The sequence below is a fragment of the Lissotriton vulgaris genome, unplaced genomic scaffold (genome assembly GCF_964263255.1).
Source record: "Lissotriton vulgaris unplaced genomic scaffold, aLisVul1.2 SCAFFOLD_1187, whole genome shotgun sequence".
Classification (NCBI taxonomy): domain Eukaryota; kingdom Metazoa; phylum Chordata; class Amphibia; order Caudata; family Salamandridae; genus Lissotriton; species Lissotriton vulgaris.
The window spans coordinates 187,225-209,544 of NW_028253979.1; the positions used below are offsets into that span (position 1 = coordinate 187,225).

Below are 22,320 nucleotides of genomic sequence, written 5' to 3' on the forward strand. Positions count from 1 at the left end.
CCCGTGAACTTAGACCAACAGAGTATAACTCAAAGTCCCTAGCGCCACATTCCTTGCACGCAGACTAATCCACATGTTTCCCTATATTACTCTCACCCTCACCACTGCCCCTTCAGACACGTCTATTGGTGTTCCTTGACAGCTCATGCTCAGCACTGACATTTGCCTACCAGTAGTCACTTTACCTGCGAGCCCTCCCCTTGCCCATTCACTCCTCGTACCCTCTCACTTTCTCCCTCTAACCCCTTCCTTTTTCCTTTCTTCTTTTTCTCCCTTCCTTCCCTCTCCCCTTCTCCCTCCCATACTGATCCTCCATCTGGCCCAAAACCCATCCTCACCTTCCTCCTCCCACCCATTCCCCTACCTGCCCCACCCCAGACCCCCTGGCCTGCCCACATCACCCTTCTGTCTATACAGTTATATAGCAGCTAGATGCCCCCACAGACCCCTGGCCCACTGCCCACGACCCACATGTCCTTTCATGGAAATTCAATGGCCTTGCGCATTATACTAAATGGAAGAAGGTGCTCTCCTATCTCCAGGCAAAGAAAGCTGATGTGGCCCTCGTACACCTATATGCCCTAGAATCCAACAAGCTACGGCGTGACTGGGTTGGCACAGTTTTCTACAGCAGTGTCTCGGCACAGACCGCGAAAAATGCAGGGCGACGATACTTCTCTGTAAATCGCTGTCGTGGTCCAATCAGGATGCCAGATACATATTTGCCAAGCTGAGAGTGGAGGCAGATTCCTATATGTGTGGGCTCAGTGTATGCCCCGACAGGGGCCAAACACCCTTTCGGCCTTCACTTGAACCGCCTGCTCGTCGAGATTGGAGCATCACAGCACATCATTGGAGGAGACAGGAATTTTGCCCGAGATGCGGTGCTAGTTAGGATGAGACCCTTGGACAGGGGGAACGATGCAGACAGAGCCTTGCTGGAGATATCACCTCGTACTATGGCCTCATTGATCACTGGCACCTCTAACATCTGTCAGAAAGGGAATACACCTTCCTGACCGCGGTCCATGGTACCTTAACCAGACTGTATTACTTCTTCATTTCTCAGTCCAAAGTTGCACTCATTGGGGACTCCTGTATCTTGGATGCTGCTCTCTCCGACCACTCATCCATTCTGTGTATCTCAACATGGGTTTAGTCTCCCCAGGTTGAAAACCATGGTGCCTAAAAGTGCAGAGAAGCTGTTCACCCGAGGACAAGACCAAGCTAAGGCTACACCTATCTGCACACCGAGCAGACTATAAGACATACATAGACTCCTGCAGGATACTAAGGCTGGTCACGAAGGTAACCATCCATGGGCAACTGTTGAGAGCAGCAGCCGTGGCCAACAAACAGGTGTACCTTCAGCAAATTGAGCTAGAGGGCCAAATTGCCTCCCTCGCATGCCTTTATTCATCACATTTCTCTATACCCAACCGTCGCCATCTAGAACAAGCCTGCATGGCCCTTAATGGCCTCTTCACCTCCAAAGCCGAATACGCCCACCAGCGTCTAAAAGAGAGGCACTATGAGCAGGGGGAGAAAGCAGGTTGCCTGCTAGTGGTACAACTGAGACAACAGGAGGTCATCCGCATTATCTGATCTGCGGATGGGGAATTCTCAATCGACCCCAAGACATCATCAAATAATTTGCATCGTTTTACGAACAGCTTTACAACCTATAGGTGCTGGCCAGTGCAGAGTGGGTATCCACGTTCCTTGAGAGAGTTGACCTCCCACGTTTTACAGACAAGGGCAGGGAGCTTTAAGCAGGGGACATCAGTAGGGAGGAGGTCACAGCAGCCATCTCCAAGCTGCCCTTCCACAAGGCCCCAGGCAAGGATGAATTCCCCACAGAATTCTACAAATGGTCTAAAGAGGAGGCAATCAATACCCTTCATGCCGCCTTGCAAGAGCGGACGGACGGAGCGGACGGAATGGACGGACTCCTTTTGAGCTCTGTCTAGCAGAGTGGTGATCGCGGTCCTGTCAAAACTGGGGAGAGAACCGTTACTGTGCGGCAGCTATTGTTCCATATCCCTCCTAAATGGAGATATTAAAATCCTTGCCAGCACTCCTGAGCAATGTCATAAATGAACAAATGAATGAAATGCATTTCTTAAGTGCAAAACAGCTACACAGAAAGAGTGTCCTGGCGCTAACAGATAAGCAGTTAGGGGAAACCATGGAGAGCAGCGCTAAGTTTCGAAAAGCCACATTTTCAGATGTTTCTTAAAGATTGAGATATCTGAAATGGAGCATAAGGCGGCTGGGAGCCTGTTTCAAGCCTGTGCCCCCAAGAAACCATAGGATTTGCCACCCATTCGGGCCAGACATACTTTGGGAGTACAAACGCAGTAGTAGGAGAAAGATCTTAGAGAACAAGCCAGGATGTAATGAATGTCTTTTCTACTAATGTAGCCAGCTCCTTTCATGTGGAAAACCTTAAAAAAGACAATAAGAGCTTTAAATGTGATGCTCTCTTTCAGTCTCAACCAAAGAAGTGATTTAGGAACGGGGGACATTGAAGCCCTTTACTTGGGTTGGAGGATCATCCCGGCGGCGGCATTTTGAACTGCCTGTAAACGCTGTACAAGGTGCCAGGGAAAGCCCAGATACAAAATATTTATGTAGTCCAGTCTTGATATCACCAAGGCCTGGACCACTATTTTCCTAGACTCTAGTGTCATAAGAGGATGGAATTATTTCAACATACGCAGGATGCCAAAGCAGGTGCCCACTAATGCTTAAACGTGGGACTTCATGGACAAGTCTTTATCCACCGACACTCGGAGGTTTTGTACAACTGACTGCTCGATGTGCAGTGGCGAATATTCTTCAGTCCACGAAGCGTTTCAATTACTGGCAGCAGGTTGTCCAAAGAACACAATTTCAGATTTATCCGAGTGGCATTTAATCTGATTCACCTTAAGCACACTGAAAAACCTTAGCGAGACAAACACTGATACTAACACCATTGAAGTCTGATCCTTTTTAGCAGGTGAAAATCAGTTGCGTGTTGTCTGCATAGGATATGATCTTTGCACCATTTGCCTCAGCTATGTGTGCCAGGGGGACAAGTACAAATTAAAAAAGAGTAGGGCTAAGAATGGAGCCCTGGGGAACTCCGACCCTAGGGGCTGAAAAAAGGGGATGCCATACCTCCTGAGCTCTATCCTTCAGGAAAGCGAGGTCAATACTGTCTCACTGATTCCCAGATTCCTCAATCTGTCAATTAGTCTTTCATGTGGGGCAGTATCAAATGCTGCAGACAGATCGAGAAATATCAATGCAGCACTTCCACCCTGATCCAGTATACCTCTGGTGTACACTGTTACTTCCAAAAGGGCAGTCTCAGTGCTAAAGTTGTCCCTAAAACCCGATTGGGAAGGATGCAACAGATTATGGTTCTCTACATGGTTTAGAATACCTTTATTAATGTGTTCTCCCAGAACTTTAGAAAAAGCCGGAAGGAGAGATATTGGCCTATAGTTGGCTGGATCAGAATAGTCAGCCAAAGGTTTTTTTAATAGCCGAAGGATTTTGGCCTGTTTCCAGCTGAGTGGCACTTTACCAGCAGAGAGAGAGGCGTTTAATACCATGTTAACTGTGGTATTGATCGTAGGTGCAAGGGACGCAAATAGTTTAGCCATGCAGTCATCACTAGGAGAGCCAGACCAAAGACCTTTAAGATAGTGAAGCGAGTCGGGTAATAGTATTTTAGGAAACTCCACTAACATAAGGGTCACCCAAAAATCAGCCCTATAGAACAGAGATTGGTCTGACGCTAGGATCTCTTCTGTAGTTTCCATGAAGGATTGTTGAATTAAGGTAATCTTATTATGGAGGGACAGAGCAACCTGCTGGGTCCATTCTGCAGAGTGTGCAGATTCTTTCTTTGTTGCCACAGGAGAGGTGAAGGATTTCACTATAGTAAAGATTTCTTTCCCTTTATTTTGAGCTGTGTCATTTTTGCTTTTAGATAGTTCATCTTAGCCCCTTTTAACATAAGGTAGTGGGATTTCTGTGTACTCTTATTGATTTTCCTATCATCCAATAGATAGTGTTTGCACCATTTTCTTTCTAGAACCCTGCAGGTCTTTTTACTTGCTCTTAGTGGTTCAATAAAGCAAGGAGCGGAGGGGAGAGCCCTCCTAGCGGTCCGTGAGGACAAGGGAGTGGCATTTTCCAGTTTGGACTTAAGCCAGCATTCTAGAGCAGTGATATCGCATTTGAGATCACCGCCCAGCGTAGCAATTGATGATTCCAAAGCCTCACTCAGCGAAGGCAGAGACATTTTGTGAAAAGATCTATATTTGTGCTCTCTCCTAGTAGGCCCAAGAGGGAAGCCAAGGTCTGGAGGTATCTTAAAGTTGATAAGAAAATGGTCAGACCAATTGATGGGAAGCAGCAGATCAGTTTTAAATTCTGTGCTACAGAAAATCTAATCGACAGTATGTCCCAAATTATGGGTGGGAACAGTGATGGACGGTGTCAAATTGTACACCGCTGGGATTTCAAACAGGGAGGTAGTATTAGGGTTGGTGTGTTATCCATGTGAAGATTATAATCACCTATCACCTCCTTCATTCAACCCACAACGGTCAGTCTTGTTCAGGGCCGTTCCTCCAAAATTCACCTCTGCACTCTGGTTTACACTATATGGATCGCTAAGGACCTACCGGAGGATGCGTTAGCCCTCTTACTAGAAGCAGAAAGTTGTTCAACTGCATCAAATTCCGCTACCCCCAACCTCTTTGCCGCTGTGAAACGATTCCACCTCGGAGAACAGTTTATCTCAAAGGTGCGCTTATTTATTGGTCAACTGTGGAGGGTTCCTCTTGTATACCTTTCAGATCTGGAGAGGCACCCATCAGGGTTGCCCGCTCTCCCCCCTTTTGTTTCTTCTTGTCATGGAACCTTGGCCTCTGCCATTCGCCACTCGCCACTCATAGAGGGCATACCCTTCGGGGGAGGCCTTTCCATAGTGTACCTATATACTAACGACATTCTGTTTACCCTCAAAGATCTCCCATACTCCTTACCGGCATTACTAGAAGTCATCAAAGACTTCACTGCCCTATCGGGGTACAATGTGAATTGGGACAAAAGCAAAGCCCTCCAGCTCTCCTTAGGTATCACGAAGGTGGCAATCCAAGGATACCCCTTCCAATGGAAATCCTCAAGGCTCAAATAGCTGGGGTCCTGGTTAACAGAGGCCTGGAAGAAATTGTCATGGATAACCTGACACCCCCGATCGCACGGATGGAATCGGACTTTGACAAATGGTCCCTTCTGGGATTCTCCATGTGGGGTAGAGTGCAGGAGGTAAGAATGGTAACACTGCTGGGCTTTACATACACATTGGGAATGCTACCCTTCATAGTGCCTCTAACTGCTCTACGCCTCATTGACACCGAGATACGGACCTTTGTCTGGGGCTCTAGTCGCCCCTGCTTAGCCACGTCCAAACTTAAACTCGTCGCTCCTGTGGTGGTCTTGGCCTCCCGTCTGTAGGGCACTACTCTTTAGCCCTTCATCTCTCCCAGCTCGCTTACCTACTCCTGGGCACACCAGACCCTCCGCAGTGGGTTACAATGGAACGATTGCTCCTCGTCAGCGGCGATGGTTATGGCCCCCTTTACAGGGACCACACCCCTTAACTACCTCTTCCGCATCCTGTGATACAGACCAGGCATAAAGAATGGCATTGTGCACACCACCTATTAGGCATGTACCACCAACTACACATCAAGGTGCCGATATGGGGCAATGACAGCATCCGTATAAACGGGCAGACACTCCTTTGGCCCGATGGATAGAAGTGGGCATACAGACCCTGGACCAGGTGTTACTGGACGGTAATTTGAAACCTTTCATCCACCTACGGGAGGAAATTGGATTACACTTGCGGTAGGCCTAGAAGTACCTGCAGTTGCAACCCTGATGTCTTGGTCCTCAACCTTGGGCCTTGCAGTCTTTGCTGATAGTGGAATCTCTGTCTGTGTGAGGGTGGTACAGGGAAGTGGTGTTGGGATTCTACAGCACACTCATGAACCACCTCTTCTCCCAACTCCTCCTGCAAGGCCTCCACGCTAAGTGGCAGGTCCGCCTACAGTTCACTGTTGAAGAAGAGGACTGGGTCGAGGTTATGGAGGCCCTAGAACAGGGATCCCGTGAAGCCCAGTTGAAATTCTGTCTTTTTAAAACACTCCATGAGTGGTACTGGACACAAGCAAAGTTGCGGAGGGCCGGCCTCCTGACCCATTGGAGGTGTTGGAGATGCACTGACACCTGCTGCAACCTCGTCCACATTCTCTGAGACTGACCCTCTATTTAGCCCTTCTGGTCCTATATTGGGGATACCTTGGGAGTGTTCATGCCTCTACAGTGCTTGTCACCCTCCATTTTCCTCTGCACAACACCAGAGACTCCCTGGAGATCCCTAACATACAACGCCACCTCCTACAAACAGAGCTATCCACAGCCAAGCTATGCATCCTCCAGCAATAGAGGTTGCCCATGCCCCCCTCACAAGAGGACTGATGGTGGCGATGATTCAAACAGCGTGCCACAAACGTGTTATCCATAACATGCAGGACCAGGCTGAGGTGTGTGCAAAGACATGGGCCCCCTTCCTGCGGGAGCTCCAGCAGCTATGGGCCTGAATGCACTTATCGCAGCAAACACGAGTCAGCTGGGCCTCCCCCCCAGCTTTTCACCCCCTGCAGAAACTCCCAGCCACCTCCACCCACCCCCTTCCTATCCCATTTTGCCCCTTCCCTCCCCCCTCCACACACACCTCTTCCTTCACTTCTCGCCCTCCTTTAAACCCTTTTCATCCTCATCTCATAACCCCTCCTACCCTCTCCAAAGCTGTTCTTTCCCTCTCCCCTGCCAGCCCCCCACACCCTTGCCTCCACAGACATGTAGGCAGGCACTCCCTACTCAGCATGAACATTTGTCCTAGCACATTCACAACTCTGTGCATTGATCTCCTCCCCAGGGACACTGCCCATGTTGTTCCTCCAATGCCTCCTGACATTCCCCCATACCAACCCATTGAACTATCCCTCCAACCACAGCACACCTTGCCTCCTCCCTCTATGCCTACAGCTGGTGTTCGAGACTCATGATGCCCCTCCCACCCAGGTCCGAACTTTGGACCCCCCACATTCCCCCTCTAGCCCTCCCGCTTCCTCTGCTGCAGAGATGTTCTTACAGACATGCAATCCCTTCTCCCCTCGTTCTGGGTGTCCACAATCCATGGTCGCTACTTTCGCTGCTGGCAGGGGGAATGATCACTGCACCCTATCTGACACCCATTGTACTAGGTCCAGCACCCCACATCAAGTTGTTTGATCTACTACACTGATTATCTTGATTATATATATTTCTTCATTGTTGCATCCCTCTTCCTTAACCCCTACTTCTTTCCGACCTCTCCATCTCTTTCCAAGACCCCTAATGCTGGGGTCTGGGAAAGAGATGCTGTATCAACTATGCTGTAGTTCCCATCTTCTACCATATTGTGCATTTACTGTACTACTGTGTTTTGTAGCCAATAAAAATGATGACACAAAAAAGTTTCAGGCAGGCCATGATGGTTACATCAAGTGGCTGGGGCTAGTCATGTTTCTACCTTCAAAAGAATCCACTTTTTTGGAGCTTTTTTCCTTGATGTTGAGCAATCAGCTTCGGTGATCTGGACTCAGTTTGACAACGGCGGCCTGGTGTAGTGCGATGCCTTGGTGAGTCATGGAGATCTTTGCCTTCGTCATCGATGACGAAGAGCTCCAGAGCTTTCAGTGGGGAAAACCTACACAGCCAGTCTGAGTCGCAGTTCGAAGTTGCCAGCTTGACTCTCGTCATCGAGGTTGGTCACCTTATGGAACCTTTTCCAAAAACTTGTTCCCAAGCTCTCTAAGCTTCTTCTGAAAGGTACTTTGAGGGTCCAGAGAGTCAAGAGCACCAGTCAAGGGTTCAGACGCTCTAATTTGCCTCTTGGGGTTTAGAACTGCAATTCCCACAAAATAACCTGTTCAAATCCAGTAAAGTCCATGTGAAGCTGGTCAACTTGGGTTGTTCTTGTTGTAGATGATGCAAATGACTTCTTCCAGCACCTTTATTTCTGTTGCTGATCAGGGAGTCCACTCTTTGAAGCCAGTCATTAGGAGCACAGTCCTCTCTTGTGCATCAAACAGGTTCAACAGGGCAGTCCTTCTTCTTCGGATGTTTCCAAACAGGGATTTGAGGTGCATTTCAGCTATTCCCTATTTATTCCAGATTCTGCACGTGGGAAGATGGGGGCACCCCTACCAATGGGGTTCAATTTGCCACCCTATGTTAAGTAATGATAACCTGTAACCTAAAGTAACTACATGATGTGCCCCTGCCTTGTCCTACTTTTACCCTTGCAAATTAAATCACTCATGACATATTCATAGACTACATTAATAACATTACATAGGAATATAGGGCCCGATTCACAGAATGAACTTAAGACTAAATTCTAAACTTACTACTATTTGGTATTCACAGAATGAACTTACTACTTTCGGGATTCACAGAGTGGACTTACTACTTTCGGTATTCACAGAATAGATTCAAGACTACTAACTTTACGTCCGCACTCGGGCCGGAAATTCCAGCCCGGAGGCGGAGCTTCCAGCTTGGGGGCGGAGCTTGCGGCCCAGAGGCGGAGCTTCCAGCTCAGAGGTGGGGATTTAGCCATGGCTGAAATCTCCACCTCTGGGCCACAGGCTCCGCCTCCGGGCTGGAAGCTCCGCCCCCAAGCTGGAAGCTCCGCCTCCGGGCTGGAAACTCCGTCTCCGGGCCGGAATTTCCGGCCCAAGTGCGGACGTAAAGGTAGTAGTCTTAAATCTATTCTGTGAATACCGAAAGTAGTAAGTTCATTCTGTCTGGGTGAGAAGGACTGGACCTTCATCTCTTAAAGCCAGAACCCAGAGTGACTCCAAGGGCTAGTTGGCTGGCCTCCTGACCAGAAGTCACAGGGAAATAACAGGTTTCCATCTACCTTGCACCTGAACTTGGACTCTGCCATCTGTGAGTCTGCCCAGCCAAGTGTTGCCAACCCCTCCTGGACCCTTGGAAGTGGGCTAAGGCACCTGCTAGTGGAACCAATGCTTCTTCTTTTCTAAGCGTGGAAGGGTATTCTCAGATGTGAGACCCTTGCTCATTGCACCATCAGGATTCAAGCATACCGGGCCGAAGACGGCTGTAATGCCAGAAACCGGTCCCCGGGAGCTTGTTTCCTTCCCAGTGTAAGAATTGGCTTCTGTAGTTTGGTTTGCCCTGTTCCCATCATGCACTGGGACAGGAACAGACTAATTTGCATACAGCCAGGTTCTGAAACTGGGATGGTGCAGTGAGCTAAAAAACGGTGTTGGATCTAGCCCTGATCTCTTGACTGGGTGAGAGCTTTCTGCTTAATTCAGAGACTCTGTCCCTCACCACCCCTTGTTGTAAATATTTTTGTCCACCCTAAGCGTGGAAGGGTATTCTCAGATGTGAGACCCTTGCTCATTGCACCATCAGGATTCAAGCAAACCGGGCCGAAGACGGCTGTAATGCCAGAAACCGGTCCCCGGGAGCTTGTTTCCTTCCCAGTGTAAGAATTGGCTTCTGTAGTTTGGTTTGCCCTGTTCCCATCATGCACTGGGACAGGAACAGACTAATTTGCATACAGCCAGGTTCTGAAACTGGGATGGTGCAGTGAGCTAAAAAACGGTGTTGGATCTAGCCCTGATCTCTTGACTGGGTGAGAGCTTTCTGCTTAATTCAGAGACTCTGTCCCTCACCACCCCTTGTTGTAAATATTTTTGTCCACCCTAAGCGTGGAAGGGTATTCTCAGATGTGAGACCCTTGCTCATTGCACCATCAGGATTCAAGCATACCGGGCCGAAGACGGCTGTAATGCCAGAAACCGGTCCCCGGGAGCTTGTTTCCTTCCCAGTGTAAGAATTGGCTTCTGTAGTTTGGTTTGCCCTGTTCCCATCATGCACTGGGACAGGAACAGACTAATTTGCATACAGCCAGGTTCTGAAACTGGGATGGTGCAGTGAGCTAAAAAACGGTGTTGGATCTAGCCCTGATCTCTTGACTGGGTGAGAGCTTTCTGCTTAATTCAGAGACTCTGTCCCTCACCACCCCTTGTTGTAAATATCTTCTTTTCTGAGCGGCACATCCCAGAGCAGAACCAATGCATCTCCTTGGCTGAGTGACACATACCCGAGCAGAACTGACATATCACTGCTGCTGCATGGAATGGACCAGTAGCAAAGACTTGCATCACCCACTGCAAGGCTCAGAACCAAAATATCACCTGGTGGTGCATCCACAGCGCAAGTTCTCGCATCTCTAGTCAACAGCAGCTTTAACGACAACGCTGACTCTGCATCCCAGCCTCACAGCTCCTAAGAACTGACTCATCACCAGCTGTACACCAAATCCCAGATGCTGGACTTCACATCGCAAACTCCATTGAAGGGTTCCTCTATGACAACATAACAGGACCTTGCACAGCAGTTTCATCGCATCTCATATCCAAAGCATCCCTTTGGCTGTATGGTGCATCTTAGACACAGACCCACCCAACACTCTGCAACCAGGATTTAAGGTACTGTGATCAGTGCGTTTAACTGGGTCACAGTAGCCAGTCTGCACTCCATTGCAGTTGGACTACACTTGTGACGTTTCCAGGTCTGGCACAACAAGATGTTCCAAATTACTGCTTTAGTGCTATTTGGTGCTATTTTCACTACAAACTTTAAACTTCAATATTTCCAATTCTTTGAATTTGATTTTTGTTTTTTGGTTTTGCATTCTATTTTAATACCTACTCTATTTTTCTAAAAATGGGTGTGGAATCCTTTCGTTGTGAATTTTCACTGTTTTACTGGTTGAAGTGTTGCACAAATACTTTACTCATTGCCTCTAAATTAAGCATGACTACTATGTGCCAAGGTATGAAGGGGGTAAACACAGGCTAATTTGGGGTTTGCTAGTGCCTACCTTGACACGGACTGTGGTTGCTACTTGACCAGGGTTTACATCCCAGTCAATATTCAACACAATTTCTTACAAACACTTTCTTTATTAAAATGCGATCAGATACTTGGTGGTCTCCTGACACCAGCAGGCCACAATCCCTGTGATTGCATAAAATTTTAGTTGCGCAAAGTCACAACATACCACATGAATTTTGAGGAGGTAGATTTGAAATGAGACCCACTATAATTTGGAACTTTTTGAACAGGCCTCTTAGTTCATAAGTCAGTTTTGCGAAGTTCTTTTTATTGATAAATTTGCTGCACTCTTTTGCAAATGGAAATTTAATAAGTCTCGCCTAGAATTTCTTTTAACTATTACCCCTCGCCCCTCCCCACTGATTCAATCTAGCTCGAGTGTGGCTTGATTTGCTTAAAATGATAGGCTGCATACAGTTACTTATCGACTGCTCTATATTCAAGGTTTTCATAAAACACAGGGAAACATAAAAACATATTCCACAAACACACATTAACATTAATATTACATTTTGCCTCTCAAATTGGATTTCAAAAGAATTGCAAACTTCAGTCCAATCCAGACTTGACCAGGGAATCTGCTTATCCACTTTATTTCTGAAAAAACACCTGGCACCTATGATAGAAACCATCCTATTCCCATCACTTCTAATTGGCTACTTCTGTGATTACCTGTTGATGCTAAGAGTTGGGTTGTATTGTCACCAAAGCTCTTCGCTCTTGTACTCTGAATTACCTAGTACAACAATTGATTCTCCCTAGAGGTCTTTGCTTATTTTGAAGTTCCAACTCCTTCCTTCTGTCTGGAAAATCTTCTCTTTCGAAAACATTTGAATATTTCACACGAAGTGTTGTAAAAACTTTAACCTATATATCAGCCAGGTTTGGGACATAGCTCTTATCTGTATCATTCATAAAATGCTTGTAAGGCTGTTTATTTCCGGCCTCTTCAGGTTACTTACTGCTTGATGAAGGGCAGATGACTTCGACATTAATTTTATTGTATATATGTGAATATTCCTGATTTGGAATTCTTCAAGTGAGTAATGTATTTTTTTGTTTTTTCACATACGCCACTGTAATTGATGATCTTTAATTGAATCATTGAAAGTTTAATAACTAATATTATGTAAAGTGATTTGGTACACCTCACTCACCCACTCCATTATGGAAAGTTGCATTTTTAACCCCTTCGATGCTCATGACGAGCTTAGCTCGTCATGAGGCACGGTGCTCGTGTGCTCATGACGAGCTGAGCTCGTCATGACCACATCCAGTTCTATTATGGCCCAGCACAGGAGAAGAATATCTCAAGCATCGATGAGTTAAAATAGATACATAAACAAATAAATAAATACCAACCTCCTGTCATTTCCAATATCAGGGACTGCAAAGCACTTTGTGAAGAATCATATTTTGGACCAAGTAAGGGGTCTATCTCGACATAATTAGCAGCTGCGCGCCAATGCATCCATGGTGCAAGTGTGTCTGCTTTGATGGCATAGTTGTTTTTGTGCAGGAAGGAACACCACATTTATCCTCATTACTCTACTCTAAGGTGGTGCAAAGGGGGCTAATTTACATGCCCTGTGAGCCACTGGAAGGAGACATTCCAGTGGAGCACAGGGCTTAGCCATATCTACAAGGCCAAGTAAAGCCACTCTGCATGGCTTTTCATGGCCTGTAATTATGGTGTGAGGCAACGCAGCACAAGTTGCTACTTTGCCTCACACTGCGATGGGAAGGCATGCCATGGGCGTTGCGGTGGGTGTTCCCACGTAGCACTCATGGTATTTGACACATTCCATGATTTACAAGAATCTGTAAACTTGGAATGCGTCAAAATCTTATGTCTCCCCATGGGCGGCGCAATGGCCATTTTTGGGAGCGAGGGTGTTCATTCCCCACAAAAAACATCTGATTTCAACACAGATACACTTGCACCATAGTGAAAGGGTGCCTGCCTTGGCGCATGGCAGCTATTTGTGCACCAGCACCGTGGAAGACAACAGGAATGCACCATTTCTCACAACGGGCAGCGAGGCAGGAAGGCTTGCAGTGCTGCCCTTGGCCAAAATATAGTAAATGAGGCCCAAGGTTTTGGCGCTGACCCAGGTTTAAAAGATATTGTAAATCTGGGGCAGCATCAAAGTCCATGGGTCTTGCGTGGGAACACCCACAGCAACACCCATGGAACGCCTCTTTGCCGCAGACTGAGGCAAGGCAGCAACTTGCGCTGCTTTGCCTTACCCCATCTCTACGATGCCATGAAAAGTCACGTAGATTGGCTTTACAAGGCCTTGTAGATATGGCTAAGCTCTGTGCGCCATGCTGTCACAAAAAAGTGACGTTCCGGTGGCTCACAAGACTTGTAAATATGTCAGCTTTTTTGTAGAATTGGGGCCATATTTGTAAGCCCCTTGGTCACTGGTATGTCAGTTTTTCCCATATTAAAAGTAGTGCAACGGCGGCACAAGAGGCTTGCAAATAAGCCTCTTGATATACGCCACATATTGTTAACGCAAGCAAGGAATATGTTCAAAACAAAGGAAATTGCAACTTACTCCCAGCCCTTTCACTTCAGCAGTGAATGTGTTCAGGTCATTGTCAATGATTCGTCCTGCAACCACTATTTCGCTGCCATCATAGTAGTTCTTGAAGATGTTCTGCGTTAGGTCAGATATCTCGTTTTCAGGATACTGAAGCTGGACGTCCACCAGCAGGGGGTTGGCGACTTCATTGTAAAATCCCTGCAGAAGTAATAACAGGATGTAAATGAAGAAGCATGACAATATCAGCTTTGATATCTAGCAAAACTGTTAATGTGCCTGTTACCCTTCCTATCTAACAAACTCGGTTATTGTTATGTTGCTGGTGCTAATGTAATGTTCTTTTTGCGTGCTCAATGGATTATTCTGCCATTGTCCATCGCGTTATTTTGTGAAGTGGGGAATAGTTTAAGGAGCATAATGTAAATAACTTTGATAGGTTTCTATTTGTTAAACTGCTATATGGTTAGTTTTTCCCATTGTGTTTTAAAGAAATTGCAGACACATTCATGCATTACATCGCAACTAATTTATACCATCAAATCATAATAATATTGGGCATACAGTATGTTATTTTATATATCAATGTAACACAATAAAAGTTTTGCAATGGTTTGAAAAGAATGAACCAAAACACAGTGGGCCTAATGTATCAAAAACACGTTTATCCTTACAAAGCCTGCGTGGTACACATTTTCTGGCTTTGTAGGGGTGAAAATGAAAACACAATGGGGCTTATTTATGGAATTTTGGCGTAGAGCAGCACAGCAAGGCACCTTACTGCACAGCCCTATGCTAACGTGAAAGGGCAGGAGTGTACCGTATCTAAGCAATATGGTGCATTCCTGCCCTTTCTCCCTGCCCTGGCGCTGTGTCGGCAGCCTAGCGCCAACATGGGCAACCTTACAGGATAGTGCAAGGGTGCCTCCGTTGCATTCAAGGGGCACCGTCCTGCACAAAAACAATCCTAAGATCTGCAGCACACCCAAAAAGTGTGTGGAAATAAACATATTTCTCCTCCTTATGCCTCACCTAGGGAGGCTTACGGACTTGGTGCTTACCCTGGCTTACATCACTTTGTAAGTTTGGAGCAGCGTCAAATTCCATTGGCGTTGCATGAGGAAACCCATCTCAATGCCCATGGAACGCCTCCTGGGCGCAGGGTTAGGCAACGCAGAGATTTGTGCTGAGTTGCTTTACTCAATATTTATAAGGCCACTGAAAGCATCACACATGTACCACTGTGCATGGTGCACAAGTGATGCAGGGGCTCTCAAAATAAGCCTCCACATCTTAAAGTGGCAGAGTAAGCGACAAACATTTCTACAACTTGCAGAAGCTCAACATTACAATACTTTGTGAAGCAGAGTACATTGAGGAAGGCAAATGAACAACACCTCAACCTTGCAATTCACAAGAAAATATATCAATGGTTCCAAAGGTTCATATAGGCACAAAGCTGTAAATCATAGGGTTTGCATTTACACATTTGCTAAACATGTTTAATAGTTAAAAAAGTGTTTCTGAATCTGAAATGTATTCAGAAATTGATATCAATTTGGGGACCAATTCACAAAGGGACTTAGGTGTAGTAAAGTGTCGATTCTCGGCCCTCATGGCAGAATCTCCACACAAGGGGCGAAATCTCCTCAAGGTGCACTGCAGAGAGTGTGGCATATGGAGATTCTGCCCCGAGCACAGACATTAAACCACAAGAGTAGAGACTCCACCACAAATGCAAAGACTTCGCACTTGTAACTTTACTACACGTAAGATCCTTTGAGAATTGGCCCTTAGTATTTGGAAGGTGTATATTATAGGCATCACTACCAGATACTGAATCAATATTCTATGTATCAATGTTATGCAATCAAAAAACATTCACAAACCATTGATAATTTACAGACACCTCAAAGGAAGAGGAAAGCCTTTATGAATGTAAAGAAATACATTTGTTTAAGTTGAGGCAGTCCTCAGAAACAAAAAAATACTTTTCTTTTTAAACACATTCCAATTTCCTTTGAAGAAAACAGACTGCTTTATTAAAAACAATCACAGACATGATCACTGTGATGGCTTGCAATCATAGTGGGTCACAATTTGCGATCTAACTCAACAATATTCATGAGGTAGTGCAAGTTGCTACCCACTATGATTAAGAAATTTGCTTAGCAACCCAATAGCACGTAAGTTGGTTCCCAAAACACCACACTGAATGCAAAGATACAGACCACAAATTGCGACCAGTATTTTGCAACCAGCATTTAAAACATCGGGCTTTAGATGTATACTCATTGCCTTTGATAGTCACTAAACATTTGCAAAGTGGAAGCTGTTCTTAAGTGGCAGCTGTAGGTATTTGCCAAAGAAGACAGGGGTTGTGTGGACCTTGCAAATGGCCCTATCATGCACTTCACAGCATGTCATTTTATAGGTCGGGACTTGAAGACAGCTTTAGCTCGCCCTCAAACTATTGTTTTCCAAAAATATACATAAATAACATAAATAATCTATATACTTTGAGGGGCTTCTGGTCAACTGGATTCACTCATTGGTCTTTTGAATTCTCATTCACAGTTTTCTTCATCCAACTACAGACCATCACATGGCGCAGCGGGTCAGCCGACTTTGAGTGATAGCACAAAGCTTCCACACATTGTGCACATCTGCCTAAAAATAGTTACATTTGCATCTTTTTTATTCTGTTTTTGTAAATTACCTCTGAAAACAGCTACTTATTTTTCTGCACTTCAGCTGCCCAGTAAGATATTGAGGTATTTTCTGTCTCCTTATAAAATTAATGTTAATAAAATGTTGGTTAGTGGTTGAAGGAGGTGAAGCAGTGCTCAAGCAGGAACCACAATTCTTGTCAGGGTGAAGTCACAAGCAAACCCTAAACTAACCTGTGTTCAACTCTCAGGTAGCTTGTCAGTCAAGCTTAACTCAAGACAATGTGTAAAGTATTCAAACAGTAACAGTGAAAACATACCACAAAAAAATCCCACACCATTTTGGAAAAAAAGAGAAACTTTTAATTAATAAACCAAGATAAAATCAACCGAAGTCCAATCAGTAGAACCAAGATATGTAGGTTTCAAGATTTCAATAAAAACTAGCACCAAAAAAAACAAAGTGCCAACTGTGGATATCTGGTTGTGCCAGACCATGACAAAGTCACAAGTTCAGGCCCACCTTGATGAAGCACTGGCCAACTACAGGGACCCAGTTAGATACGCTGAACAAAAGTACCGTAAATCCTGGTTGCAGAGAGTTGTGTCAAGGATGTATCATGCACCTGAGTTGTTCGTTGGCTTTGAGGAGCCGGAATGCAAGATCCTGCATCATCATCATCTAGGATCCCATCGATGAGGGCTTGCGATGTGAAGTCTGGTGTTGTGGATGCATCAAGCAGAGGTGATGAATCGGTTCTGATGGCCCGATAGAGCACATTCAGGCCCACTTTCTAGGGTCCAGGACTTGGGTGCCATGACCTGGCATGGTAGGACCCACAGTTAGCAGAGAGTACCCTTTCCAGGATCTACTTAATGGAGGCTGCAGTGCAGCCGCACGACCAGCGTGCAGAAGGTGCACCAAAGGCAAGCCTGTCCATGCACCAGAAACTCTGGCCCTCCAGACACCCACAAGTACTTCATTGCAGATCTCTGAACCTAGGACCTTGGATACCGCAACAAATGCTGCCACCCATAGCCTCGTTAAACAGCAGGACAGTTCCACTGCCACCGATGATAGTTAACGAGCAACCTAAGACTGCCGACCCTCATAGAATCCCACAACACCCCCACCCCTCTGGCGGACACCTTCCTGGAACCTCTATGATGCCTCCTGATCAACAGCAAATTGCTCGCAAAACACACCAATGAAGTCTGGGATGCCATCTCCATCCAGACACCAGATATGACTTTCATTACACAGCCATGGCTCAACCCTTGCTTCGGCCCCCATCATCACCACTGCAATGCCCAAAGGGCACATAATGAAACACCAGGACCACAACAACAATCACGGAGCTGGCATTGCATCATCCACAAACAATAAATCTGCTGCACCACCACCAAAAGTGAAACCATGCCGATCATGAATTTCCAACTCCACACTGGTGACAAAACTACCATCAAAGGCACCCTTGCCTACACACCCCCACGACCATGAGCAGAACTGTAACACCATCACAGAGTTCTTTGCCCTACTCGCTATCGAATCCAAGCACTATATCTTCCTCAGGAGACCTCAACTTCCGTGGATGAGCACATAGACAGGAACTCAGCCAACCTCCTGGAATGAATGGACAACATCAGCCTCACCCAGCTAGTCACAGACCCCAAAAACAGGGCAGGACACAAGCTAGACCCTATTTTCACGTTCAGCAACAGAGTCAAATAAAGCTATGCACTGAATTCACCTGGACTGATCACTTCATCGTTCACTTCACCATCACAGGACCACCTCACAACATTCCCAAACCTTCCAGCACCTCCTTCCACAGCTAGAGCAAAGTAACAAAGAACCAATGGATGCACCCCCTCAACACCACACATCCCGATGCTGCACCCAATCTAAAACAAGCAGTATAGTACTTCAACACCTGGATCACCAATGCCACCAATAGAGTTGCCACATCATACCAGCCAAAACTCACAGATCCACCAAACAAGCCAGCTGGTACATGCCGGAACTCAGCGCAATGAAACGAAGGTGCAAACATCTAGAAAGAAAACGGCACACCAGCATAGATAACACAGACTGAGCCACCTTCAATCCCTCATCAAATACCGCCACAGACTCAAAGATACAAACAAGAGGCCCTTGAGGACCGCATCGAGACTAGCACCAACAACATCAAGGAACTCTTCAACATCATCAGGGAATTTTCCTGGCCTGCAGCCATGAGAACTCGATCCCTTCCTCACAGGAACGCTGCAAGGCTCTAGCAAATTACTTCTACAACAAGATATCCACCATCAATTGGAACTACGACCCCCGGCCCACCATCTTCCTCAGCCTCGCCACTCCTAAGGAAACCTCACTCGACCACCGTCTCACTGCATGGAAACAGCTAATCACACTGGGAAGCACAGCCATAATGACCTCCATCCACTCAGCACCAACCCATGACTCCATCGCCTCTTCAGCCTAGGAATCAACAATATCAGCACCAACTCACCACCATCCTAAATGCATCCATCACCATAGCCACCTCTTCCAACACATATAAACACGTTGAGGTCAAACCTCTCCTCAAACAACCCTCCACAGACCCCAGCGATCTTCTAAACTACTGAACCATCTCCCAGCTCCCGTTTCCCACCAAGGTCCTGGAGAAGATCATCAACCGTCAGTTCACCAAACACCTGGCAAGAACCAACCTGCTAGACCCCTCTCAATCAGGTTTCAGAGCCAACCACATCAATGAGACCACCCTGATAGTTGCCCACTGATGGCATCTGCACCCTATTCAAAAGAGGAGAATCAACCGTACCAATCCTTCTTGACCCTTCCACAGCCTTCGACACAGTTTCCTACCACACACTCATCAAAAGACTGCACCACATTGTAATCAAAGGAGACACACTCAAGATGGATGGCATCATTCTTCACGGGGTGCACACAGAGAATCTGCCACCCTTCCTTCACCTTACAATCCAAGAGCGCTATCTGCTGCATCTCCCAAGGTTTATTTCTCAGCTCCACCCTTTTCAACATCTACATGACGCACCTAGCCGACACTGTCAAAAACCCCAACATCAACATCATATCCTACGCTGATGACATCCAGCTCATCGTCTCACTCTCAGCAGACCCCAATACAATAAAGACCATCTTCCACAATTGCATGAAGAACATTGAGGCATCAATGAAGGACAACTGCCTGAAACTCAACACGGACAAGACCAAAGTAATGATCTTTTGCAACCATACCTCCCTCTGGAATAACACCTGGTAGTCTGCGGAACTTGGGCCCATCCCCACACCAAAATACCATGTCTGCGACCTTGGCACATTTAAAATTAAAAGTCCTACTTTTAGAATGCACTGCACCCTGCCCTCTGAACTGTCCAGGGCCTACCCTTGGTGGGAGTTATATCTACACTAATATAATAAAGAGAGAGCCCAAACCTTTGAGGCGGGTAATCTCAGGAACCACAGCACCAATCACAACACCCAATACAGTGTTGGAAAGCGCAGTTGCAGCAGAAGAACATAGGCAATGCATACGCCCACCATATACATTTAAAAGGTAAAAGAAACGTGCCAGCAAAGTAGTCCCTTGTGGGTGTGTCTGCGTTGTGCTGTGGGTGTGTGCTGGGGGCGTGACAAACGCTGGGGGCGTGTGGTACGTTCCGCCCTTCATGCCATGTCTCATATTGTGTGCTAAGCCCACGCTGCTCCCTTTAAATACCCCTGCACCCCATAATCATAACCCACCCTTACTCCTTAAAATACCCCAACACACTTAAACACTAACCCATCTTACCCTATAAATATACCCTGTACCCCAAAACCCAAACCTATCCCTAAACCCTAAAAATCCCCCTGTACCACAAAACCCAAACCTAGCCCTGAACCCTATAAATACCCCTGTACCTCCAAACCCAAACCTACCCCTGAACCCTAAAAATACCCCTGTACCCCAAAACCCAAACCTAGCCCTGAACCCTAAATATACCACTGTACCCCAAAACCCAAACCTACCCCTGAACCCTAAAATACCCCTGTACCCCAAAACCCAAACCTAGCCCTGAACCCTAAAAATACCCCTATACCCCAAAACCCAAACCTACCCCTGAACGCTAAAAATACCCTTGTACCCCAAAACCCAAACCTAGCCCTGAACCCCAAAAATACCCCTGTACTCCAAAACCCAAACCTAGCCCTGAACCCTAAAAATAACCCTGTACACCAAAACTCAAACCTACTCCTGAACCCTAAAAAATCCCTGGACCCCAAAACCCAAACATAGCCCTGAACCCTTAATATACCCCTGTACCCCAAAACCCAAACCTAGCCCTGAACCCTAAAAATACCCCTCATATTTTTTCACCACCCATTTGAAAAACTGCACAGGTCCCTCTCATTGATGGCCAGCACCGACATACACTTTTAGACACACCTCCCGCCACAAGTTCTAGAATTGCGAACTTTAGAGCTGGGGAGCTACGTTAAAATCTCGGCATCAGCTCAACATCCTGTGATTCCAGGCAAATCGCTTTGTCTCCCCGTGCCTACCACAAATTAATGTGTTCTTCTGTAATGTAAATTGTGCTTATGCCATGTTGTCGAGTTCACGCTATATAATATTGCACGGAAAAATAAAGTAGGGAAACTCGAGTTCACACACTACTGAATGCGCACTCTTAAGTGCATCAGCAGTGCACTGTGAATCGGAGCGTTTCACAGGCCTGTCACAGATAAGAAATGTATCAAAACGAAATCCTACAAAACAATATACTACTGGCCGGCAGCAATTCATACCCAGACAACGTCGGGACGGCTGCTAGTGTTAAATAAGTGATTCTGGAGGTTCACCCTGACAACAGTTGTGACTATTCCCTGAAATAGGAAGTCGTCCACCCAAATTAATTATCTCCTTTATTAGAGTTTTGGAATATGAAGTGCCGCTCAGTGTATAATAATAATAATCCACATTTGTAAAGCGCAAACAATCACCCGTAAGGGTCTCTAGGCGCCTGGGCCGTCGGGAAGATTAAGCAAGCTATTGCCCAGAGTCACATGCACCTCGTTGCTGGGGCAGCTGTTTTGCGCTATAACAAATTTTTAACATAAAATAACATGGTGCTGGGCTAACCTGCCGCCGGGGATCGAACCGTGATCCCCAGATTCCAGCGTCAGTCACCCTGGCCGCGGCGCCACACCTCTCCCCATGCAAGACACATGATACAGTGTCTGTTTTGTCATCAATTTAATATTAAATGTGGTCGAATGACAGACACATCCAGTTGTATAGGTGCAATTACACAGAGTAGTTTCATCTTAATTCAATATATAAAAATGTGTCCCCTCTGAAATTGTCCATGAGGAACTAGGTATTATAGTCCATTGTTATTTTGCACAACATGCCATCTAATTTGGGACCGACCCATTGCAAATCAGTCTTGACCCGGTTTCTTATGGGAACAGTCCAGCCCGAACTGCCAAGCCAGGTCGTCCCTGGACCAAAAACAAGCATCCTTGGACCGGTCTAATGATACATTCACCATGCTGTGAGGTTATCACCATTTGGGTCTCTGTCTGACAAACACCAGGCTCATGTGCTTCATAAAATGGTATTGTTCTTTTCTCTCAGTACACAACCCACTACTGTGAACCTGACCCAAACATGTCAGAGCTCATTACTGTTGTGTTCTTTCATGAAACCTAAAGTTCACTTCTTATAGGGGCATGGCTTACACCCAGAGCAAAATGGCAGCGGACTCATGAGCTCAGACATCCAGCGGGGCATATTTCTTCTCAAAAAGCCTCCAGCTGACTTCTACTCATCTTTAAACTATGCCTCCAGATGCCATTTGACCTCCCTGATGCGGTACACTGTCCATTCACTTTATTTTTCTCCTTTTGAGGGCAGAGGCGGTAAAGTGTATTTATATATTGAGCTGCAGCCATTTTGTCAGTGTGCCTCTCACAATATTTCTTCTAATGAGTTACAGTCAGTTTACGTTTCTGCACATTTGCATTGATCAGT

At 46.2% G+C, this 22,320-nt stretch overlaps 1 protein-coding gene across 1 annotated transcript in view; it reads right to left on the reverse strand.

The window, feature by feature from the left end:
• The window catches only part of LOC147660703 (inter-alpha-trypsin inhibitor heavy chain H3-like), a 234,398-nt gene that overhangs the window by 21,835 nt on the left and 190,243 nt on the right, over positions 1–22,320 (reverse strand). Inside the window, exon 12 of the mRNA XM_086951524.1 lies at positions 13,617–13,802. Within this exon, the coding sequence (XP_086807650.1) occupies positions 13,617–13,802 (186 nt within the window). The remainder of the gene's footprint in view (positions 1–13,616; positions 13,803–22,320) is intronic.